Source organism: Microcebus murinus, chromosome 22, assembly GCF_040939455.1.
Source record: "Microcebus murinus isolate Inina chromosome 22, M.murinus_Inina_mat1.0, whole genome shotgun sequence".
NCBI classification, from domain to species: domain Eukaryota; kingdom Metazoa; phylum Chordata; class Mammalia; order Primates; family Cheirogaleidae; genus Microcebus; species Microcebus murinus.
The window spans coordinates 6,770,994-6,796,859 of NC_134125.1; the positions used below are offsets into that span (position 1 = coordinate 6,770,994).

The 25,866-nt window shown below is 42.0% G+C and overlaps 1 protein-coding gene across 2 annotated transcripts in view; it reads right to left on the minus strand.

The window, feature by feature from the left end:
- Positions 1 to 7,650: 7,650 nt before the first annotated feature.
- Positions 7,651 to 25,866, minus strand: part of P2RX7 (purinergic receptor P2X 7) — a 41,709-nt gene continuing 23,493 nt past the window's right edge. For both annotated transcript variants that reach the window (XM_012782311.3, XM_075996538.1), the window contains exons 9-13: positions 20,325 to 20,415; positions 18,635 to 18,700; positions 18,398 to 18,547; positions 16,585 to 16,686; positions 7,651 to 10,747 (exon numbers count right to left, since the gene is read on the minus strand). In XM_012782311.3, coding sequence (XP_012637765.1) covers positions 10,250 to 10,747; positions 16,585 to 16,686; positions 18,398 to 18,547; positions 18,635 to 18,700; positions 20,325 to 20,415 — 907 coding nt within the window. In that variant the 3' untranslated portion in view covers positions 7,651 to 10,249. The remainder of the gene's footprint in view (positions 10,748 to 16,584; positions 16,687 to 18,397; positions 18,548 to 18,634; positions 18,701 to 20,324; positions 20,416 to 25,866) is intronic.

Sequence of the window (25,866 nt, forward strand, 5' to 3'; positions counted from 1 at the left end):
TTGATCTCATTTTATGCAATGGAGAGAGCATTTTGAGATGAAAAGTACCTTGGAAATCATATTTAGCCCAGTCCTTTCCTTTGGCAAATAGGAAAGTGAAGATGGGTGTTAGGTCGCATAGATAGGCTCTGGACATCCTCCTGCCTCTCTGATGGATGACCTCCAAAAAGGGAAGACTTAATTTTTACAATTTCATTCAAATGTTATTAAAGAAATCTTTTCTTGTTACAAACCTCTTTGTAAAGCAAAAACCACTCTCACCCATCCCATTCTACTTATTTCTAGATTTTTATAGATCAGGTTTACTTAAAGTGAGTTTCCACAGAGACTCCCTTCTTTCCTAAAATGCTCTGCATGCTCTAATTTTACTGCTTTCTGCTTTGCTTTGACATTTGGATCTGTTTCTGGGAGGCAGCAGCTTCAGCCTGCCCTACATTCTCCTCAGTGCCACCTTCATTTCCAGGATAACCTGTCCCAGCCATTTTTTTATGGGGCCTCTGTGGCACATTTAAAACCTTCCACCTGATAAAACATTATGATTACCCATTGCCATTGCCTGGCTGCTTGCAGGTTTTGCCCTTTACCATCCTTGGAGGCTGAGCCATGTTGCTCAGTGACATGGGAGCTAGTGCAGACACACCTGAGCAAGCAAGAACTGATTCCAGGTGCTGCGCCAGCCAGTCCTCAAACTCCAAATGGGCACAGGGCATGTTCGAGGCCTCCCTGCAGATAAGCCTGGCTCAGACTCAGGGATCTGCAAGTCACTCTGTGGACCTCATCCCTTAGTGCTTTTTCTGAAGTTGAAGGCAGATTTATTCTCATCGGGACAGTAGAAATTATATGATGATGATAAAGTCAATACCTCAGGTAAAGTGAGGCCTTGAATTCCACCCTGAGAAAGGCAAAGATAAGATTGATATCCCCAGTACTTTGGGAAGGCCAAGGCGGGAGGATCATTTGAGACCAGGAGTTTGAGACCAGGCTGAGCAACATAGTGAGACCCTGTCTCTACAAAAAATAAAAAAATTAGCTGGGCGTGGCAGCATACGTAAGTCCCAGCTACTCAGGAAGCTGAAGCAGGATTGCTGGAGCCCAGGAGTTTGAGGTTGCAGTGAGCTATGATGATCCCACTGCACTCTAGCTTGGGTGACAGAGTGAGACCCTGTCTGTTAAAAAGAAAAAAAATTGATATCTACCAATCACTGGCTTACTCCTTCTTCCTTGCAAATTCATTGTTCTCCCCTAAAATGTTCTGCTCACTCTTTTTCCTGGCTTTCTGACCATGCTGGCCCTCTCAAGTGGAATATTTTCTTAGCAAGATACATTTATAGGCATTTGCAGGGCACAAGGAAATATGATCAGCAAGACCTAAGCCTCCAGTTGACACTCAGGCCAAAAGAATGACAAGACTCTATAAAAAAAAGGACCTTTTTTTTAATCACATAAAGAAATTTCCTCAAAATCTCACAGTTGTCAAAGCATTAGTGGTTTTCTTTTTCTGTGGTTTAAAAAGTTATGATAGGCTGGGTGTGGTGGCTCACGCCTGTAATCCTAGCACTCTGGGAGGCTGAGGCGGGCGGATTGCTCCAGGTCAGGAGTTCGAAAACAGCCTGAGCAAGAGCGAGACCCCATCTCTACTATAAATAGAAATAAATTAATTGGCCAACTAATATATATAGAAAAAATTAGCTGGGCATGGTGGCGCATGCCTGTAGTCCCAGCTACTCGGGAGGCTGAGCCCTCAGCCTCAAGTAGGATTGCTTGAGCCCAGGAGTTTGAGGTTGCTGTGAGCTAGGCTGACACCATGGCACTCACTGTAGCTTTGGCAACAAAGTGAGACTCTGTCTAAAAAATAAATAAAAATTAAAAAATTTAAAAAAATAAAAAGTTATAAATATATATAACAAAATTTACAATTTTTATCCATTTTGAAGTGTACAATTTAGTGGCATTAAGTACATTCACAGTGTTGCGCAACCATCACCACTGTCCATTTCCAGAATTTTTCATCATCCCAAACAGAAGTGTCGTACCCATTAAACAATAACTCCCATCCTCCTTCCCTCACACCTTTGGTCACCTTTGTCTTACTTTCTGCCTCTATAATTTCCCTATTCTGGGCAGTTCACATAAATGAAATCATACAATATTTGTCCTATTGTATCCTGCTTATTCACTTAGCACAATGTTTTCAAGATTCATTCGTGTTGTAGTATGTATCGGAACTTTATTCCTTTTTATTGCCAAATAATATTTTATTGTATGTATAGACCACATTTCGTTTATTCATTCATCTGTTGGGTTGTTTCCATTGTTTGCCTTTTGTCAATAATGCTGCTGTTAGGTCCCGAGCAGAGAGAGAGACACAGGAAGCCTCATGTGTAGCAAAATGCTATTTATTTTGAGCATCTGGGTGTAGATGAAGGGCTGGAAAAGCCTTCCATGAGAGAAGAGGGAAGAGCCTTAGGTTTTATAGCAAGTTTTTCTGGGAGGAGTAAACAAATTCTTTTCGAACAACCAGGAAGGATAAGGAAAGTAAGTTCCCCTTTTATGTTCCATTCCTTTATCTCCCTAAGGATCTGGCAAAGGCTACATGCCTAATACACCCCTAGGAAGGGGAGAGGGGTGGGTTTTATAGGAGGTTTGGATGGAAGTTTGGGGATAGTGAGTTCTTAAAGCCTAACAGCTGCTGTGAACATTCATGTACATGTATCTATTTGTGCACCTACTTTCAATTATTTTGGGCATTTATCTAGAAGTGGAATTGATGGATCATATAGTAATTCCATGCTTAACTTTTGAGGAACCGCCAAACACCAGCATTAGATTTCGTATTCAAAATATATTTGTCTCCCTGCCTTCATTTTATCCCAAGAAAATAAATAAAAAAAAAATATATATATATATATTTGTCACAACTAAACGGAAGGAAGAAATGTATAGTGCTAGCCATATGCCAAATCTTAATTGAGTTACTCAAAACAAACCATGGTAGAGGAAAACCTAAAAGATGGTTTTTAAGCTTGATTTCTGGATTTCAGGAAATGCCACTAACCTTTTCTGATGTCTCTGAATGATTGACTTTGTCATTATGTATGACGTTTTTCAATGAGGGAAATGAGACAGTTCTCCTTTGTCTCCTTAAATGTGCATTCAGAGTTAAAGGTTTTTTTTTTTTTTTTTTTTTTTTTTTGTGGAGACAGAGTGTCACTCGGCGTCCTGGGCAGAGTGCAGTGAGGGCGGGTCACCACAAGCTCCAGGTCCTGGGCTGTGAGCGATCCTTCTGCCTCAGCCTCCCAGGTAGCTGGGACTACAGGCGCTTGCCAGAGCGCCCGGCTGTTTTGTGTATTTTTTTTTTTTTGCCTTTTTTACTTTTTTTTTTTAGATTAGAGACGGGGTCTGACTGTGCTCAGGCAGTGTTCAGGCTGGTGTCGAACCCCTGAAGCAACAGCTATCCGCCCGTCTCAGCCTCCCAGAAAGCTAGGACGACAGGCGTGAGCCACCGCGCCCGGCCTGTTTTTGTTTTTGAGGCAGAGTCTCACTTTGTTACCCAGGCTAGAATGAGTGCCATGGCGTCAGCCTAGCTCATGGCAACCTCAAACTCCTGGGCTCAAGCAATCCTGCTGCCTCAGCCTCCCGAGTAGCTGGGACTACAGGCATGTGCCACCATGCCCGGCTAATTTTTTCTATATATATTAGTTGGCCAATTAATTTCTTTCTGTTTATAGTAGAGACGAGGTCTCGCTCTTGCTCAGGCTGTTTTCAAACTCCTGACCTTGAGCCAATCCACCCGCCTCGGCCTCCCAGAGTGCTAGGATTACAGGCGTGAGCCACCGCGACCGGCCAGAGTTAAAGGTTTTTAATAAATACTATCTTTTCGAGAAAAAAAATGAAGTCTAATTAAAGGCTCAGATTCTCTTTAAACAAGAAATGTCATGTGTATTGTGTTCTGCCTTGAACATCTGCCCCTGTCATTGGCTGTCTTTCTATGGTGTCATTTCATATAGCTGCACATTCTGTAACGAGTGTGCCATAATTTATTTAACCAGCCTTCTACTGTTGGACTTAAAGGAATCTTTAAAAATTCTTTTAATGATTTCTCCCTTTTCTATCACCACCACTAATTCAGTACTACAGGTGTCTTATTGAGTCACTTCTACGTGATCACAGCAGATTCCTAAATGAAGTCCCTTCCCCAGGGCTTCCTCTTCTACCCAAGGTCCTCATCTGTCTGGATGATGTTCTTAAAACACTGCTTTCCTTATGTCCCCTGTCAGTCCCAAGAATGATTCCACTTTGGAGGCTTTCCCAAATCAGTCCCTATTTAATCTTCATACACTTTCTTCCCCAAGTGCGGAGCTAGTCAAATCTACTTGTACCGTCAGCATGTAAGCTTCTTTGTTTCCGGGCCTGACTTGTGCCGCTGGTCCTGCTGGGAATGCCTCTTCTCATCGTGTGGAGTGTTTCCAGGCTCTTCCTCCAATGAGGGCCTGCTTACGTCTCACACACTTCACAAGGCTCCCACAGTTATGGTTATGCCTACCTGGTGGCTTTTGCCTTTCTTTGAGCTTCTGCTTCAGTGAGATTGGACCACACATTTTATGAGGCAGTAAGTAAACAACCAAGCTATGGACCGTGTCTGGAACATCCTAGTTGCACTGGCCATCTGACAGCTCCTGGAACACACTCTTTTTTTTTTTTTATTAAGGTGAGTAGATGAGGTATCTTGCTATGTTGTCCAGGCTGGCCTCAAACCCCTGGGATCTGAGCTCAAGGGATCCTCCTGTGTAGCTGGGACTACAGGCACACACCACCAGGCCCTGCTCTGGAACACACTCATTTCTATCCCACCTCTTTGTTTTGTGCCTGCTATCCCTCTTCCTGGAAGGCCCTTCCTCCAGCTCATCACAGCTGGCTCCTTCTTGATATTCCGATCTAGTGTCAATGTCACTTCTTCGGAGAGACCATCCCTGACTCCTATCAGAAATAACTCGCTTGCTTCTGTCACAGCGTCCTGCTTGTTTCTTTCAAACCCTTTATCCCAAGCTGCTGTCACCTCCTTTCATTAGACATTGATTGTCTGTCTTCCTCACTGCATCTAACCTCCAGAAGAGCCTGTCTTGTTCACCTGTTTATCCCTGGCACCTGCAGAGGACTAGGGTTCTCCGTAAATGTTTGCTGAAGGAACTGATGAGCTAGGACAAAATGGAGAAGGAGAAGGAAGACGTCACAGGTGTCCTTTGGATCTGGCTTGGGGACTTGAGGTGATGGCAGGTAGTGCTACTTGCTAAGCTTGAGAGCTCCGGAACAGCATGTGTGGGTGGGGTAGGGGGAACAGACAGAATGATTTCTCTTTTGTAACTGTTTGAGTTGCTTCTAAGCTGTTGAGGTATAGACTGTCTGGAGGTATTTAAATACATGGGCCTGGAGGTCAGGAGTGATGCTTGGGCATCATCCAAATAAGAATAGTTAGCATGGTTAGATATGCAATAAGTTGCCTGGGGCCATTTGGCCAATAAGTGGCCAAGCCAGGATTTGAACCCAGGCAGTCTGTTTCCATGACTGTCCTGAGAAAGGCATGTAGGGACAAAACCCAAGATAAGCTTCCTGCCTTTGAGGAGCTTATTGTTTACTATGGGAAATAAAATATAAACACTCATAATTTACCATACTCTACAGGCTTGGCCCCTGTTAGTTTCAGTTGGCCCTTATCCAAGCTCATCAAGTATGGCAGTTATTTGGTTAAAATGGCAAGTCAGTGTTAGCCACCTCCTCCTTTGATTCCAGAAGACTAAGGCTCATGTGACCTTGATAATTCATTAAAAGGAGCTAAGGATGTTGGAAATGCAAAACCCTCTCCTAGGTCATCATTTTTTTTGGAAATATGATTCATAACCCTCTGGGACTGGAAAACAGGAAGCTGAAAGATCACAGTAAAAGTGAAAGGAGAAGGTGATTTCTAAATCTGTTCAAAAAAGAGGAGTCATCCAGGTGGGGATGCCACGGGATTCCCAGAATGATGACTGCAGGGGATTAGAACATGGGTTGAGAAATACACAAGCAGCAGAGGGTAAAAACCCACCTAGTGCACTGAAGTGGATAATGTGAATAAGGAGCGGTGGTGGTCACAGTTCGTTATGGGCTCTAGCAGGCAGGGCTTTGTGCAGACTGTGACTTTGGGCAGAAGCCAAGCCAAGCCTCTACTCTTTGAGGGCTGCTGGTTAGAGATGTTTTAATCGCCCCCTCTTCACCTCATTGGTGAGGAAGGGATTCTAGTTCCCACCCCAGGGTTAAAGGGATGGCTGAACACATGACACCCAATGCTGGTCAGATGAGATTGGCAGCAATTTATTATCACGTATACTAACAGCTCAGAGGAGAAAGACACTACGTGTCATACAGGGCCATGCGAGAGTTGTGCTCAGGAGCAGAATGAACAGCCAGAGCTGGTGGGAGGCAGGCTTTGTTGCTTCAAGAGGGTGAGGTGCCCATAGGAGGATGTGATTGGCTCATTTGGACAATTCCATGGGCTGGCAGGAAACTCAAACTCGCTACTCAGCAATAAGCAGGAACTGCATCTGGTCTGTTTGATAAGGAAGGTTGTTTGGATGATCTTTTCGAAGGGAGGACTTGAGAGAGGAACATGTGGTCAGGCCATTCCAGGCACTCCTGATTTCAACAGATGTCAAGGCAGCACATAATATTGACCTTAAATTTTAGGCCTTATCCCACCTCGGTGGTTCCTGTTGAGTGCCCCTCATCTCTCAATTTAGTACACTCCTGCCCTGGATCTGAACTCAACAAGCAGTCTCACCCCTACCAACTTGGGACAGGAGCTATTCTAAAATTCAAGGTGCACCGAAGCTTTTCCTCCTTTTTTTCTTGCTACAAGTCTTTTCATGACTTTCCAAGAGGAAACCGAGGGAAGAAAACAGAACCATTCCATTTGGCTGCATATTTTCATGAAATTAAAATTAAAACCATATCTGCCACCACTCCCAGTTCATTTTCCACACAGCAATCAGAATCATCTTTAAAAAACCAAAGATGATCCTATCAGGCTCTTGCTTAAAACCCTCTAATGGCTCCCCATTTGTGTTAGGATAAAGACAAGCCCTTTGCCATGGCCTGCAAGGCTCTATGCAGCTTAGCCCCTGCCTGCCTGTCCAGCCTTGACTCATGCCTTACTTCCCTATACTATTTATGGTACAGTCACACAGATCTTCTTTAAGGTCTGGAAACCTGCTATGTTTTTTCTGCCCCAAGACCTTTGCACATGCTATTCTCTCACCTAAAATGCTCTTCCCTCCCCTACTCACCTATTTAAATAGTAATTATCCTTCAGATTTCAGCTAAAACATTCTTTACTCAGGTAGGACTTCTCTGATCTTTCCAAATAGGTCAAACTCCCCTATTATAAGCTCTCAGAGCATCATTTGCCTTCTTCCCTGTGAATATTCATCACAAGTTGCAAAATTACATTTGCTTGAATTATTTGATTAATGTCTATCTCCTCTTCCATGAGGACAGCAACCTTATCTATGATTGATCTCCAGTGAGTGGCTCAATGACTGTTGTTGCATGAATGTGTCAATGAACAAGTTAACTATGATTTGGGGACCTTCTGAAAAAAGGAAGTAAAGAGAAGACTTAAATTGTACATCATCTTTTTATTATCAAAACAGTTACGTTAAGAACATCTACATTGCCAAGCTAGAATCAGGAAGCGTTCAAAAACTTGTTCCCTTTTAAAAAGAGAAATGCAAGCCCATTACCAATTCTACATGCACTCAGCCATCTATAGCAAGAAAGTATTAATAGATCTCTTCTGCCATGGAGACAAAGCCGTGAATACTGTGCAATTACCATATCAGAAGAATGTGCTGAAGTATGAGAAAACAGATCCTACAAAATGCGACTCTCATTGTTTATAGCGATGACATTATTTTATGCAGTAGACTAAAAATAAGAATACGAACACGGTCCCTGTTATTGTAGGAAGTGTCAGGCATTTTACACACACAGTTGAAGTAACACATTACCCTCTTGCCCAGAGCATCAGTGGAGAAGGTGACGGGAAACAGTAGATGGATCCAGTGATTATTTGTCATTCCAAGTTCTGACTCCATCTGGGGCCTCACTGAGGTGACAGAAACACTAGGAATAAGGCACCAAAACTGAAGGTATAAAAGCCCAGAGGCCATCAGAATGGAAACCTATAACAGTTACATCGAATTCTTGGAGTAGAAACCCTTCAATTCCAAAAAAATCATACATCATACTTTTCAAAAATATCTCTAAAAAGGTAGTAAAAATGAAAGCTCAATCTGGCATAATTAACTTGATTCCTGAGTATAAAGCCAGATAAAATCCTTTATCAAAAAAAGGGTTTTGGCCAGATACAGTGGCTCATGCCAGTAATCCTAGGGCTCAAGCAGGAGGATTGCTTGAGCCCAGGAGTTCAAGACCAGCCTGAAAAAGAGCAAGACCCATCTCTACAATAAAAATAAAAATTATCCAGCCGTGGTGGCACACACCTGTAGTCCCACCTACTCGGGAGGCTGAGGCAGGAGGATCGCTGGAGCCCAGGAGTCTAAGGTTGCAGTGAGCTATAATGACACTGCTGCACTCTAGCCTGGGAGACAGAGGGAGACCCTGTCTCTACAAAAAATTTTTATTCATGCTATTTTACATTAATGCAGTAGAAAGCTGCTGGTTTTTAAAAAGTATAAAAATGGTAACTCTTAGAGTTATGTGTTAAAAACTCACAGATCGTTCATCAATCACAGTATTTAATAGTGGTCTATAAATCACTCCTAGTTGTTGTTTAGAAACAGATAAATAGCCAACTCTAGTGGCAAAACCATGAAAAGGAAATCCTAAGGTAGAATCCTAAAACCCGTGACTATTGATTTTCATATTCTTAGTCGTTGGTATATAGAAATGGTGAAGGTTTGGGTGTAGGTTGCTTTTGAAGCAGCATCCAGACTATATCAATTCTAATTGGCTGAAAAATACAGGATGTTGAAGGCAGAAAGGCAGCTTTTTGGTCATTTCCAGTCATAAAATTGTGATGAGGATTGGAATGTACTAGGTAGCTTGGCAGTTAGATTTGATAGATTCTGGTTTGGTGAGTTACCTGATTTGGTCTGGTTTGGTGAGTTACCTGATTTGGTCTGCAGCCCTTCTAGAACTATCTAGTAGAAACCTAAGTTCCTGAGGGGCTCCAACATGGGTCTGGGCTCCCAAAGAACCTTGAAACCAGGGAAGGTGTGGGCTGAGTCTATGTCCCCATTCATAAGGCTTGTTCTTTGTCCCAGTTATCTGTTGCTGTGTAACAAACAACCTCAAAGTTTAGTGACTTAAGTCAGCAATTTGGCTTTCTGAATTGACAGGACAGTTCTCACTTGGTGTGTCTCATGCAGTTTCAGTCATATGTTAGTAGGGCCCAGAATTACCTGAAGACTTCTCGCCCATGTTGGGTGACTAGGCTTGGGTGGCTTGAAAGCTGGGGCTGGCTGGTCAGACACTCTCCTCTCCACATGGCTGTTTGAGCTTCCTCACAGCAGGGCGGTCTCAGGATAGGCAGACTTTTACACGGGGGATGTTTTCCCCAACAGCAAGAGTTCCAAGGCACAGGAAGTGGACGCTGCCAGCCTCTTAAAACAAAGATCCTGCCACTGACACAGCATCATTTCCACTATTGGGCAGAACAGCCAGAGCTGCCCATACTTAAGGGAAGGAAATAAAACCCTTGGGTCTTGAGGGATGAGTGTCAAATAATTTGTGGCCACTTTTAATCTTTCACATTCTCCAGCCAGGACCAAAGGATTTGTCCTCAGTTGGACATTATCCTAGTCTGACCTATACTGAGATGTTTTGCATCCATGTAGCTCTTTACACTTTAACAAGACAGTGCATGATTACTGTCTCAGTTTGTCCTTACAATATCTCTGAGATGATAGGTTGGGTAATGAGGAGACAGAGGTACAAAGGTTAAAGGCCTAGGGTTACACAACTTCCTAGGGACAGAATTGAGACTTATATCTGAATCTCTTCACTGTCAGTCCATGCAAAGGAATTCTGGTTTGTTTGTTTAACCAGGTCACTCTGCTCTCAGACACATATAGAGCTATATGAGATGAAAGCACATTTTCCTGTGGCTGAAAATTTGGCCACAGATCTTTGCAAGTGAAGTTCAAGGTGATGGCAAATGTAACCCTAATATGCCTGCTGCAGCCCCATGCTGTCAGTAGGGACTCTTGAAGCCACTGTACTTCCCTTTGCTCTTGGGAAACTCCTTCCGAATCCTCCAGCGGCAGCAGCTGGGTAGGATGGCAAAATCAGCCATGTCCTGGGAGCCGAAGCGCCAGGTGGTATAGCACCTGTAGGCACAGTGCCTCAGCCGGCTATTGGTGGGATCCTCCTCTAGCTCCAACAAGGGCTCCTGGTAGAGCAGGAGGAACTGCAGGACATGTCTGGACAGGACGAGCTTCCTGAATGGCTGTGAGGTGGTGATGCAAACCCCTGGCTTTTTCCGGCAGCATAGCTCCTCCAGGCACCTGTGGCTCTCGGGGAGTTGGGACGGGAGGCAACTTCCACACTGGCACCACTCCGGGCTGTCCCTGGATCTAGGAGTCGCCTGTTCATTAAGCAGCTGCATCTCCTCTGGTTCTCTAGGAATGGAGGGTGGGTCGTGGAGAGTCAGGGGGAGCTTGGACAAGTCCGTGAAGTCCAGTGGGGGTCTCTGAAAAAGTCAAGTGTCCAAATCCATCAGCAATGATGACCCTCCAGGCTCTAGGTTCTTTAATTTTATCATTAACTTATAAAATTACATTTAATATTACATTAATTGTAGTAGCTATCATTGATTAAATGTGTGGATCAGGACCATGCTTGTGTTTTGTAAGCATTGCCTCACTTAAGCCTTTGAAGAACCTCGTGAGATATGTATCCTTGTCTCCACTTTACAGATTTGGAAAGTGAAGTTCAGAAAAGCTAGGCCTCGGTGCAGGTATCACCTGCACTGAGGTATCACGTCTTGTCCTGACCACCCTGTCAAGTCACTTTCCTCCCACGTGATTCTCTTGTCATATCACGATATTCTACATTCTTCGTAGGACCTATCATCATCAAAAATGATCTTATTAATTTATACATTTACTTCATGGTGATAATTCTTCCATATGAAAGCAGGGACCCTGTCTGCTTTGTTTGTTGCTGTATCCCCAATACCCAGCACAGGAGAGACAGTAAATATTTGTTGACTTATCTCCACTCTCTCCTTTCCCTCCAGGCTCCTCTACTGGCAAACCTATTTATTATCTTCCAAAGGAAGTAGCCATAATTGCCACACCTATTCTTTGTGACATACACCTTCCTTCACTGGGTAAAGATGGCCCAAATCAAGGACATTGGACTGGATAGTTCTTGTACAAAAGCGGGAAGAACCCACGTGTCCCTCAACTGATGAATGGATAAACAATGTGTTATGTCCATATGATGGAATATTATTTGGCCCTAAAAAGGACGGAATTACTGATCCATGCTCCAACATAGATGCACCTTGAAAACATGAAGCTGAGTGAAAGAAGCCAGACACAAAAGGCCACACATTGCATGATTCCATTTATAGGAAATGTCCAGTATAGGCAAATCCATAGAGACAGAAAGTAGATTAGTGGTTGCCAGGGAACGGGGGGAATTCAGTGTGGGGAGTGGCTGCTTAATGGATATGGGGTTTCCTTTTGGAGTGATGAAAAAGCACTGGTACTAGATAGTGGTGATGGTTGCATGGCATTGTAAATGTACTAAAATGTCACTGAATTGTTTAAAGTGGTTAAAATTATAAATTTTATATTATGTGTATTCCACCATACACAAATGCACACATGCACACAAACTAAATACAGTCACATGCTACATAATGAAGTTTTGGTCAGTAATGGATCCATATACAATGATGTTCCCATAAGATTATAATGGAGCTGAAAAATTCCTGTCACCTAGTGACATCACAGGTTTTTTTTTTTTTTTTTTTTTTGAGACAGAGTCTCGCTTTGTTGCCCAGGCTAGAGTGAGTGCCGTGGCGTCAGCCTAGCTCACAGCAACCTCAAACTCCTGGGCTCAAGTGATCCTTCTGCCTCAGCCTCCCGGGTAGCTGGGACTACAGGCATGTGCCACCATGCCCGGCTAATTTTTTATATATATATCAGTTGGCCAATTAATTTATTTCTATTTATAGTAGAGACGGGGTCTCGCTCTTGCTCAGGCTGGTTTCGAACTCCTGACCTTGAGCAATCCGCCCACCTCGGCCTCCCAAGAGCTAGGATTACAGGCGTGAGCCACAGCGCCCGGCCTGACATCACAGGTTTTAAAACATCATAGTGCATCGTTTTTTTTTTCAAAATGAAAATACATTTATTAATCCCTGTGAAAAACATAATATATTATAACCAGAATACCCACTTTTTTGATAGGGAAAAATTTCATTAAGGAGCTTGGCACTGGTTTTCACCTCCTCACATGTTATCATCTGGGTACATTTGAAATGCTGGCAAGTAGGCAGGCCACATGGGGCCTACTACTGGGGTTTTCGTCACTGTCACAGAGGGTTTAGGCAAGGGGAAAATGTGAACAGAGGTGCATGGAGAAACTGCATGGGTGGCAGGTGGGGAATGACAAACATTTAGTCACATAGGGAGAGGCAAGGATGCATTTCTTGTGTGCTAGTGATGATGCTGGTGTAAACAGACATACTGTGCTTCCAGTTGTGTAAAAGTATAGCATGTAGCCTGGGCAACATAGTGAGACCCTATATCTACAAAATATTTTAAAAAAGTAGCCAGGCATAGTGGCATATGCCTGAAGTCCCAGCTACTCCAGAGGCTGAGGCAAGAGGATCTCTTGAGCCCTGTAGTTCTAGGTTGCAGTGACCTATGATTACACCACTGCCCTCAGCCTGGGTGACAGAGCTAGGCCCGGTCTCTAAAACAAAAATATAGTACATACAATTATTTACAGTACATAATACTTGATAATGATAATAAACAAGTATGTTATTGGTTTATATATTTACTATACTTTTTATTGTTATTTTAGAGTATACTGCTTCTCTAATATAAAAAAAGTTAACTGTAAAACAGCCTCAGGCAGGTCCTTCAAGAGGTATTCCTGACATAGGAGACGAAAGCTCCATGCATGTTATTGCCCCTGAAGACATTCTAGTACAGGCGTCCTCAAACTACGGCCTGTGGGCCACATGCAGGTATTTTTGCTCGTTTGTTTTTTTACTTCAAAATAAGGTATGTGCCATGTGCATAGGAATTTGTTCATAGTTTTTTTTATAGTCTGGCCCTCCAATGGTCTGAGGGACAGTGAACTGGCCCCTGTTTAAAAAGTTTGAGGACCCCTGTTGGTAGGACAAGATGTAGAGATGGAAGACAGTGATATTGATGATCCTGACCTTGACCCTGTGTAGGCCTAGGCTAATGTGTGTGTGTCTTAGTTTTTAATAAAAAAGTTAAAAAAAGTTTAAAAAAATTAAAAACAGGCCGGGCGCTGTGGCTCACGCCTGTAATCCTAGCTCTTGGGAGGCCGAGGCGGGCGGATTGCTCAAGGTCAGGAGTTCAAAACCAGCCTGAGCAAGAGCGAGACCCCGTCTCTACTATAAATAGAAATAAATTAATTGGCCAACTGATATATATATAAAAAATTAGCCGGGCATGGTGGCGCATGCCTGTAGTCCCAGCTACTCGGGAGGCTGAGGCAGTAGGATCGCTGAGCCCAGGAGATTGAGGTTGCTGTGAGCCAGGCTGACGCCACGGCACTCACTCTAGCCTGGGCAACAAAGCGAGACTCTGTCTCAAAAAAAAAAAAAAATTAAAAACAGAAAAAAGCTTATAGAATAAAGATATAAAGAAAAAATATTTTTGTACAGCTGTATATGTTTGTGTTTTAAGCCAAGTGTTATTACAAGAGTTGAAAAGTTTCAAAAAACTAAAAAGTTTATAAAGTAAAAAAGTTACAGTAACTTAAGGTTAATTTATTATTGATAAAAGAAAACTATATTTTTATAAATTATAATAGCCTAAGTGTATAGTGTTTTATAAAGTCTGCAGTAGTAAACATAATGTTCTAGGCCTTCACATTCACTTACCATTCACTCACTAACTCACCCAGAGCAACTTCTAGTCCTGCAAGCTCCATTTATATTTAAGTGCCCTATACAGGTGTACTGTTTTTTATCTTTTATACCATATTTTTACTGTACCTTTTCTATGTTTGGAAATGTTTAGATACACAAATACCATTATGTTTTATTTGCCTACAGTAGTCACTACAGAAACATGTTGTATAGGTTTGTAGCTTAGGAGCAATAGACTATACCATATAGCCGAGGTGTGTAGCTATACCACCTAGGTTTGTGTAAGCATGCTCTGTGATGTTAGTATGACAGAATTGCCTAATGATGTCTTTCTCATAACTTATCCTAATTGTTAAGTGATACATAGCTGTAGTTTACTTTATACACACTCCCAAAAAGGACATTACAAGAATGGAAAAATTATGGCTATTCTCTTTCAAGAAGAGATGTAAAAATCCTAAATATTAGTGAATTTGGATCCAGCAATAAATACATTTGAATTGAGTTTATTTCAAGAATGCAAGGTTGGCTTAATACTTGAAAGCCAATCAGTGTAATTCACCATGTAACAGAATAAAAGAAGAAAACTCATTGATCATTTCAAAAGAAGCAGAAAAAATTTTAAATTTAATATCTAGTCATGATAAAATTTTTAGCAAGCTAGGAGCAGAAGAGAATATTCTTAATCTGATACAGCATTCTTTTTGTTGTTGTTTTTTTTTTGTTTGTTTGTTTTTTGAGATGGACTCTCACTCTCTTGCCTGGGCTAGAGTGCTGTAGCATCAGCCTAGCTCACAGCAACCTCAAACTTCTGGGCTCAAGTGATCCTCCTGCCTCAGCCTCCCCGGTAGCTGGGACTACAGGCACTCATCACCATGCCCAGCTAATTTTTTCTATTTTTTAGTTGTTTGGCTAATTTCTTTCTATTTATAGTAGAGATGGGGTCTTGCTCTTGCTTAGGCTGGTCTAGAACTCCTGAGCTCTGCAATCCTCCCACCTTGGCCTCCCAGAGTGCTAGGATTACAGGTGTGAGCCACTGCACCCAGCCTGATAGAGCATTCTTAAAAACTTGCCACAAAGAATAATGAAATATAAAAAGCTTTCTCCCTCAGATAAGGAACATGATAAAAATGCCTGCTATTGTCACTTCTGTTCAGTATTGTACTGGAGGTCCTAGCCAGTGTCATAAACACCAGACGTTAGGAAGAGGCAAGGAAGGATTTTTTCCCAGAGCCTTCAGAGGGAGCGAGGCCCTGCCAACACCTTGATTTCGACTTCTAGCTTCCAGAACTGTGAAGATATAAATTTCTGTTGTTTTAAGCCACCTAGTTTGTGGCAATTCATTAGGGCAGCCCTGGGAAACGAATATAGTTAGTGAAGATATGCAGCATCCAGAGCTGCTGGGAAGAGTGTGAGTTAGAACAACAGCTTTGGAGCACTGTTTGTTAGTATCTTCTGAAACTGAACATATGCCTGCCTTATGACTCAGCAGTTCCACTGTTAGGTAGTTACCCAGTGGAGTGCCATATGTTTACCATAGCAGCATTACTGGCATTAGCTCCAAACTGGAAACTACCCAAGTGTCCATCAGCAGTAGCATGGATTAGATAATGTTAATAAATGTTTATAAAATGGAAATTATTCAACAGTGAGAATGAACTGTTGCTATATGCAACTTCATGAATTACTCTCACAAAAATAATGTTGAGTGAAAGAAACCAGATAGTCAGCAGAGTATATACTGAGTATCTTCATATATAGTATACTAGTATACTATATGATTCAATTTCTGTAAGATTCTAGAGGAAGTACAATTAATTTTTGGATACAGGATAATGACTACTTTTATTATATATATATATATATATATATATATATATATTTTTTTTTTTTTTTTTTTTTTTTTTTTTTTTTGAGACAGAGTCTCACTTTGTTGCCCTGGCTAGAGTGCCATGGTGTCAGCCTAGCTCACAGCAACCTCAAACTCCTGGGCTCAGCAATCCTTCTGCCTCAGCCTCTCGGGTAGCTGGGACTACAGGCATGTGCCACCATGTCCAGCTAATTTTTTTTGTATATTTTTAGCTGTCCAATTAACTTCTTTCTATTGTTGATAAAGACGGGATCTCGCTCTTGCTCAGGCTGGTCTCGGACTCCTGAGCTCAAATGATCCACCCGCCTCGGCCTCCCAGAGTGCTAGGATTACAGGCGTGAGCCACCATGCCCGGCCGATAATGACTACTTTTAAGGAATTGTAGTGACTGATGGGAACATAAAAGAGACTTCTACTAGTAATATTCAATTTTTTAATCTGGGTGCTGGTTACATGAGTATGTTTACTTTGTTAAAATTCATCAGTTATGACTGGTATAAATTTCCAGATGTATTTATATGTAATAGTACATTTTCTTTAAAGAAAAAAAGATAATGTTTTAACTTACTGGGACTTCTTGGCCCTTGACATCTTGCAGACTTTTCCCAAGTAGCTGCTGGTCCACCATCCTAATGTGGGATTCATCCACAAAGGATACATACTTTAATGTCTAGGAAAGGAAGGTTAACACATTTACCCACTTTTGTATGGAATTATTAAGAATAATAATTCCATACAATTCCATACAATTCCTATCTAACCATATCTAAAGGCAACTGTTATTTCCATTTATAATACCCAAAGACAAACTATTGAACCAGCTAACTAAAAACTCTTGCTAGCCAAGATTGAATAACTTCTGAGTCTAAATGTAAATCAGAAATAGAACCTCATGCACCTTAACTTGTAGGTTCAGTCCATCCACAGATTACTGCCTAATGTTTTTAGGTCCCCCAAGCACTATGTAAAATTCCTTTGCTATGGTCTCTCAATTTTAGGTACTCTAGGTTAAATGTCTCCAGACAGTGACACTATTGCAACTTAAATTATTTATATGTTCATTAGATTTCATCCCATCTTAGGTGATTGTTTTTAGTTGGAAAGATGAACTTTTATTTCAAAATGTGAAAACATGTATAATGGACAATGAATTGTGTATTCAGCTGTTGGAAAAGGACAGTGATGTTCTTGGATGAGGGAAAGACAAAGAAACTCTCTTTGTTTTTAGGTACCAGGGATTTGTCTTTGGGGGGAATCATGGTATTGAGTGCAGCGGACCTGCTTAGTAAAGTCCAGATTAATCAAAACAATAGAGATAAGGCTAAAATTCCCTTTGACTACTCCCCCACCCTAGGCACCTTTCCAAAAGCAACCCTGTTACCAGTTTTGTGTGTGTTCAACACCTTTTGCATGGATATGTATACCCACACACACACATATATATGTGTATACATATTCATGTGTATATAAACTATACATGTAGAAAATATATAGAATTAGTTTATATGTATAGCTTTTTAAACCTATATATCATACCATACATATTGTTCTACAGTTTGTTTTTTTACAAAATGTCTTGGATATTTACTCATGCAAGTACCTATAACTCAGTGGTTATAGATCCCATCTTGGAGTTTCAGCTCTGTGACTTATTAGCTGTATGACTTGGGGCAAATTATTTAACCTTCCCGTGTCTCATTTTCTCTTCTATAGAAAGAGAGAATAGCAGCAGGTTATTGTGAGGATTCAGTGAGTTAATATATACAGAGCATTTAGAAGTGCTATGTAAGTGTTGGCTATTATTATCTACCTCACTCTTTTAAACTGGTGCCTGGTATTCCTTACTAGGGGTTTATCATAGTTTCTTTCATCATTCACCTATTGGATGTTTGGGTAGATGCTATTTCTTCACTGTTAACAATCATTTATTAATAACTTAATAATCAGTGCTGCAGTGAACGTCTTGTACACATGTACTGCTTGGGTACTAATCTGAGAGTGTCTCTAGGGCACATATGGAGAAGTGGAAATGCCAGACTGTAAAGTATGTCCCATTTAAATGTTATTAGTCACTGCCAAATTGTTCTCCAAAGTCATTGTACCATTTTTTTTTTTTTTGCCTGTACCAATTTAACAAATGACAACATTGATAAGTCCTGGAACATAAAAATTTGCCTTCCCCACGTCTTGCCTCTCTATTTTTGTTTCTATTCTTCTCTAAGACCAAAGGATTCATCTGGGAAATGGTCGATTGGGGTGGAGTCTGGAGACTTATCTACTACAGGATTAAACCTGTGATTTTGGCCTAATTTTTGTGCATTTCTCAGTGATCGAATGGAACCTGGAGTGTTTGGGTACCCTATAAGCATGGCATGCCTTACCGGCTTTGGCTCCACAATGGACTCACACTTCTTCCTGTAGTAGTATTCATTGACCACGCAGGGTTCACAGCACTTGCAACAGGGATAAACATGGGATCGACAGCAGCTACTGGAGTACGTGTTGATGAGAAAGTCAATGAACACAGTGGCCTCGAGAAAACCCAGACAGGCACCAAGTTAGTGGAACTTCTTTTTGCCAAATCATTTTCAGAAAGCATGAGAAAGAGAATCTCTTACCAAACCAAAGTAGGAAAGGGTAGAGCCAATGTACACGATCAGTCGGATAATGTCAAATTTTCCTCCCTGAAAACAGAGTAAGTTAGTTTACTTGGTTGAAATTCAGAGCAGCGCTCTTTGCTTTCACATACGCAGTTGCTGGTGTAGTAGGGAGTGGAGCCTAGTGCCATGACTTTGATAGATGGGTTCAGGTGCTCACTGAGGCGCAGACTGCAACCATGACTCTCAATTGCCCTGTTTCTGCTGTCCAGGGTGGGCTTGGACCATCAATGTTTTAAGCAAACAAGTATTGAAACCTGCACATTAAGGGGAGAACCACTGAAGATTTGTTATTTTTCCATTCAAGGTGAGGGTTTCAGACAAGCTTTCCCTAGAAGAGGTTTGAGATTACTTCAGAAGCAGAGGGAAGGAACGTCTGCACAGACTCTTCCCTTGGGTGGCCTTGTGGATTTTATTCTCAATGGTCTTTCCATTCTCTCAGTTGTAGTTTGTTGGTTCTTGTGCTGTTTATCAGCATGTTATATAAATGACGTGCTGTGAGGCACGGTGTTACAGATCTGTTGATTTTTTTTGCATACCCTTCCTTCCTTCTTCTGAAGACAGCACCACAATTTTTGGGGGGAGGGAAACCATCTCTCTTTATATTCATTCCATGTAGTTTGGTGGGGGGTAGGAGGTGCCTTGGCTCTCTCCTCTGGCCCCTGGGCTGGATCAGGGCTGGTTGAAGACCAGCCATTGAGAGTCTGATGTGACTCTGATTACAGTGATTACTTCAGCAGTGGACATGTGACCCAAATCAGGCCAATCAGGGCCAAGGGCATCTGCCTGAGGCCTTTGCTCAAACTTTTTTGGATGCAGTGGCTCGTACCTGTAATACCAGCACTTTGGGAGGCTGAGGTGGGAGGATTGCTTGAGGCTAGGAATTTGAGACAAGCCTGGGCAATATAGCAAGACCCTGTCTCTACAAAAAATAAAAATTAGCTGAGTGTAGAGGCATGCGCCTGTAGTCTTAGCTACTCCAGAGGCTGAGGCAGGAGGGTCACTAGAGCCCAGGAGTTTAAGGTTGTAGTGAGCTATGATTGTGCCACTGTACTCCAGCCTGGAAATAGCAAGATCCTATCTCTAAATAAAAATTGGAGTTGCTAAATAAAAATTGGGGTTGCTGAACTGGTCAGATATAAGGAGTTGTGTGATACTACCATATAGAGATGGCCAGTCTAAGGATGATATGAAGACAGAGAACATATATAAGAAATGGAGGGGAGCATATTCCTGAGGATGTTGTTTGAACACCTAGATCTTGCCATACCTGAAGCTTAGAAGTTACCTCTGGATTTTTTTCAGTTATGTGAACCAAAAAACAAACAAAAAAGGACTCTTTTTCTAAGTCAATTTGAGTTGGATTCTGTTACTTACACACTATTTTGCAGAGGGTTTTCTTTCTCTTTCTTTTTAAGCATCAGAGTATTTTTAAAGTTGAATATTAGAATTTTTTCCAGTGCCACTCTTGTACTCGTCTTGTGACCTATTCTTGGACAGGACTCCAGGGACATTTCTTCTTCCTCTTTTATGCCACATGTGAAATGCACAGTGCTAGCTAATGATCAAAAGCATTCGCTCCTTGAAGGCACTAGAGCCATAGTTAGGACACATAGGAAGGAGGTGCCTGGGGCTGGGAGCAGAGACTTACAGTTCCAAATACCAGGATGTCAAAACGGATCCCAAAGACTTTTATCAGAGTCCGTTTTTCGACATTGTTTTCCTTATAGTACTTGGCATATCTGTAGGAAGAAAAGGATCCATATTTATAAAGCTCTCTTTGAATGTGCTGGTATTTTATGAAAGAAAAAGCCAAATCATTAGCTGACCTCATTCTCCTGGTCTGTCTTCCAGCTCTGCTGCATGGCAGAGGGAAGAACACAAGCCGAACCCCTGGATAATTCTCTCTGACCACTTGGAACCAGGAAGCTTCCACCTGTGTCCCCTGCTCTATATGCATCATCACAGATTGATGGGAAATCAACTTTTAGCTTAAGATTAAAATGAACAATTTTTAACCAATACAGAATTAACAATAAGCAGAGAAATTTTAAAAAATAATTTCAAGCAATCTGATTATTCCTTAAGGGGGGAAAATAGATTTGGCTTCTAGAACAAAGATGGTGGGAGCGGAAGTGACGATGAATGTTAGGTACTAATTGCTGGATCGGGGACAGGTGCGCCTCAGCTGTGTGTTCTAACTGTATTTTCTTACGTTCTGTATTTGTCTATTTGACAACCATTAATCACAGGGCCAAAAACTAACGAGTTGTTAGTTGTTTACATCTCCAAAGTTGTTTCCATCTCCCCTGCAATATAGCTTTTGCAAGTGTGTGTAAATAATATGACAGACCCTCCAAACAATCCTGAATTCATACCCCCAACCACCTTCTTTATCTAACTCTCAACCTAGGAAGCCAGGATTTCTCCTCAGGACCAGGTAGGGCCCGGATCAGACAGCTAGAGACCACCCCTGCAACCCACAGCACACCAGCATTATTCAAACCAGCCAACTCCAAGCTGTTCCCTCAGCCCTTCCTGGTCCTTCCCATGGAAGACACAGTAAAGTTTCTGGGCCATTCTGTCCCCTTGATTCTGCTTCTTGGTTAAACCCAGTGCTTTCCCCGTGTCCCTGCCTGGTGTGCCGTGGCATGGTATGGCCCCATCTCTTGGCAAATGTACATGATAACTTCTTTCAATGGCATTGACCTATCTATGTCATCAATCACCTTTATAAAGGAAGACCCAGGCACAAATCACAGTCACCCCAAATATGCAACTCTCACAAGTGCCAGAGTCAGGAAAAGTGGTGCATTATATTTTCCATGAATAATTAGGAAGACTTAAACCACATGTTTCATGAAACTTTTATTTTATTTTATTTTATTTTATTTTATTTTATTTTATTTTTGAGACAGAGTCTGGCTTTGTCACCCAGGCTAGAGTGAGTGCCATGGCGTCAGCCTAGCTCACAGCAACCTCAAACTCCTGGGCTCAAGCGATCCTTCTTCTGCCTCAGCCTCCCAAGTAGCTGGGACTACAGGCATGTGCCACCATGCTCGGCTAATTTTTTCTATATGTATTAGTTGCCCAATTAATTTCTTTCTATTTTTATAGTAGAGATGGAGTCTCGCTCTTGCTCAGGCTGGTTTCGAACTCCTGACCTTAAGCAATCTGCCTGTCTTGGCCTCCCAGAGTGCTAGGATTACAGGTGTGAGCCACCACACCCGGCCTTCATGAAACTTTTAAATCTGTCCTTCCCTCTCACCACCTTTTAGTGTTATTTTTAGATAAGGGTATATATATTTTTTTCTGAGTTATTAACTCACCATCTATTTACAGGTATGGGGAGAGAAGAAAACAGAAGACAGATGCTCTGCCAAAATACAATATAGAACATCTGAAACGCTTTTTTTAAAAAAAAACTGTCAAAATCTGACATTGAGATGAGTTAGATATTATCAGGCACTTCAATGCCTGTTTCTGGCCAGACAGGTTTCAATTTATTTGCTTTTTTTTTTTTTTTTTTTTGAGACAGAGTCTCACTTTGTTGCCCAGGCTAGAGTGAGTGCCATGGCGTCAGCCTAGCTCACAGCAACCTCAAACTCCTGGGCTCAAGCAATCCTTCTGCCTCAGCCTCCTGAGTAGCTGGGACTACAGGCATGCGCCACCATGCCTGGATAATTATATATATATATTAGTTGGCCAATTAATTTCTTTCTATTTATAGTAGAGACGGGGTCTCGCTCTTGCTCAGGCTGGTTTCAAACTCCTGACTTTGAGCAATCCGCCCACCTCAGCCTCCCAGAGAGCTAGGATTACAGGCGTGAGCCACCACGCCCGGCCATCTTGGCATCTGATATTCCCGTTCCAAGACAGTTCTTTCTTCTGCTGCTGTGTTGAGTGATTTGTTTTTTAATACACAAGCAAGCATGCATCACCACTGTATGCCCCAGGCTAGGCGCTATCGCCAAGTGCAATTTGGTTTGCCTGGGAAGGTTAACATGGTACAGTAAATACTTGAATTTCTGCTTTCAGGGTCTTATTACAGTGGTTCTGTAAACTGAAGCAAGAATCACTGGGGGTGGGAGGAGTGTGTTCAAAAGGCAGACTCCTGAGCCCCACTCCCAAAGAGTGGTTTCAGAAAGTCCGAGAGGTTTCTAAAAATCTGTATTTCTAGTAAAGGTACCAGGTGATTCTGATGGAGGTGGTCAGTGGGCCACACTCTGAGAAACACTGGACCCTGAACAAGAATGTTTTCCGCTGTAAGGATTTGTACAGTGGCCCCCAAAGAAGATATATGTTCAAGTACCTAACAACCCCTTAGTGCCTGTGAATATGAGCTTATTTGTTTATTTATTTATTTTTTTTAACATTATGATTCTTCTAGCTAATTATGAGCTTATTTGGAAATAGAGTTTTGCAGATGTTATTAAGTTAAGGAGCTCAAGATGAGATCATCCTGGATTTAGGGTAGGCTCTAAATCCAAAGAGTGATGTCCCTATGAGATAAAGGAAAGGGAGATTTAAGACACACAGGTTCAAAGGAGAAGCCATTTGAAGACGGAGGCAGAGACTAGCATGGTACAGCCACAAGTTGAGGAACACCTGCAGCTACCACAACTGGAAGAGGCAAGAGAGGATCCTCCCCTAGAGCTCCAGGGGGAACACGGCCCTGCTAACACCATGACCTTGGACTGCTGGCCTCTGGAACTGTGAGAGAATACATTTCTGGAAACTAGGAAACTAGTACAGGCGCATACTCATTCTGGACCTGAGAAGCCCCTCATACATTCTGTTCCGGCCTGCCCTGCTTTACATGTGTTGTAAATAAACTGAATAAGGACATTTCACTGAATAAGGACATTTTGCAAAGGACAGAATTCTATAATGTGATCAACTTCTTCAACTTCCTGTGTTTTAGAAAGTTAGATTCTCTCATATACCTCACATAACCTGTAATTTTCTTCTCTTTTGTGTGACTATTTGAAAATAACTTGTCCATTTGCCCGTCAGATCTTGACAATTTATTTTTGGCCAAAGATTTCTTCTGGTGCTCATTCTAGACAACAAATGCTCCAATACTTTGTTCTAAAAGAATATTAACATCATAAGCATCTCAGGTCTTCAGAAAGCTCAGATCTCTCCAGGAGCTAACGTTCTTAGGCTTAGCTCAGCCACTCGGAGGACATTTGTTGACATCTGATCGGTACATTGCCATGCGTGCTTCTACTGACTGCTAAAAGCAACGGCCTGGAAAGGCAGTCAGGGGACCACTGATCCTGTGCTCTCTTCTTGCTAATGGCCTCTTGCTCTGTTCTCTATTTAGCCGGGCAGCAGGGGATGATCAAAAAGTTGCCTCAGTGAGCAGCTGCTTTCAGGGCCCTGATGAAACTCCATTGACCCGAGGAGACAAAAAGACATCGGCCAGCCTTGACGTCAAGCGTTCAAACTCAGTTGCCTACAGTGGCCAGGCAGGGAACAGAACTGAGTGACGCTGGCCAGGTATAAGGCAACAAGGAGTGATGGGGACAGTGACAAACCAAAAATCTACATGCCCTTGCTAAAGGGGACCACTGGTACTCGGCTTCAGCCGAGGCTGGCACGGAGGCTGCGGACCCAGGGCATCCTTAGCTTTCCTGAGGACAGTGCTTTCCTAGTTAAGAAGAAGAAACTGCACACACAGGAACCCACATTATAGGAATCAATTTAGAAAAAACTTTAACTTCTCTGAATCCCTTAGTGTTTGTGGTATAGACTAAGTGGTTCTCAAAGTGTGGACCCCGGCATCAGCATCATGTGGGAATGTGTTAGAAATGCACATTCTCAGGCCCACCCTCCATCCACGGTGGAGGCGAGGCGGGCCTCAGCAATCTGTGTTTTCATAAGCCTCCAGGGCAGTGTGATGCTCACTCAAGTTTAAGAACCACGAATTAGACCCTCAACACTCAATATGGGGTCCTAGAACCACCAGTTCCTATGCCTGTGCTTGGAGAGGCCTTCCTTGGCCATGTCTGTCCCATCACACTATCGTGTTTGATTTCCTTTGCAGGATTTATCATCATCTGAAACGGTCCTGTTGGACCGTTTGAATTTGTCCTATTGAAGAATAATTTACATATAATAAAGTACGTAAGTCCTAAGGCAAATGAATACCTTGTATAACCTATACCTCTCTCAAAATCTAGAACATTGCATCATCCCAGAAAACTCTCCTGTACTTCTTTCCAGTCAAGTTTTGCCTCCTCCACCCCACTCCCAATTCAGCAACCACTGTTCTGTCTTCCATCATCATAGGTGATAGAACTCGAACTTCATATAAATGGCATCAAGCATTATGTACTCATTAAAGTATGGTTTTTTTTTTACTCTACATAATGTCAGTGGGATTGATTCATCTATGTTGTTGAATGTAGCAGTAGTTAGTTCCTGTTTTATTTATTCTGAGTAGTGTTTTATTGTATAGATATACCAGAGTTTGTTTATGCATTCACCTGTTGTTGGACATTTGGTTGTTTTGGGGTTTTTGGCTATTATGAATAAGGCTGCTATGAACACCATAGACAAATCTTTGTGTGGATATATAATTTCACTTCTCTTGGATAAATATCTAAGAATGGGATTGTGGGATTTCTGGATTATAGGGTACATGTATGCTTAACTTGGTAAGAAACTTCCCAACAATTCCCTAATGTGGTCGTACCATTTTATATTTCCACCAGGAAAGTAGGAGAGTTCTGGTTGCTCTTCTCCTTGCCAACATAAGGGATTGCCAGTCTTTTTTAATTTTAGCCTTTCTAGTTGGTGTGTAGTTGTATTTTATTGTGGTTTTAATTTATATTTTCCTGATGACTAGTGATATTGAGTTGCTGGAACTTTTGATTTACTTGTATTTTGTCCATTTACTCCTTACTAGAATATAAGCACCATGAAAGTAGTGACCTTGTCTATTTTCTTTACCAATATATACCCATTGGCACAAGAAGTATTTTTTATGCAATGTACATTTGATGACTGCATGCGTGAGGAATGCCAATATCAATTTCCTACCACCTTCAGTAGTCTAGTGGTGTACTTGGCAACTTTCTCTGAAAAGGGAACAGCATACACTTATTTTGTGTCTAGAACCAAGGCACAAAATGACCAGCTACAATCACAGTAACAGAAACATGCCTGGCACCCCACAGACAATG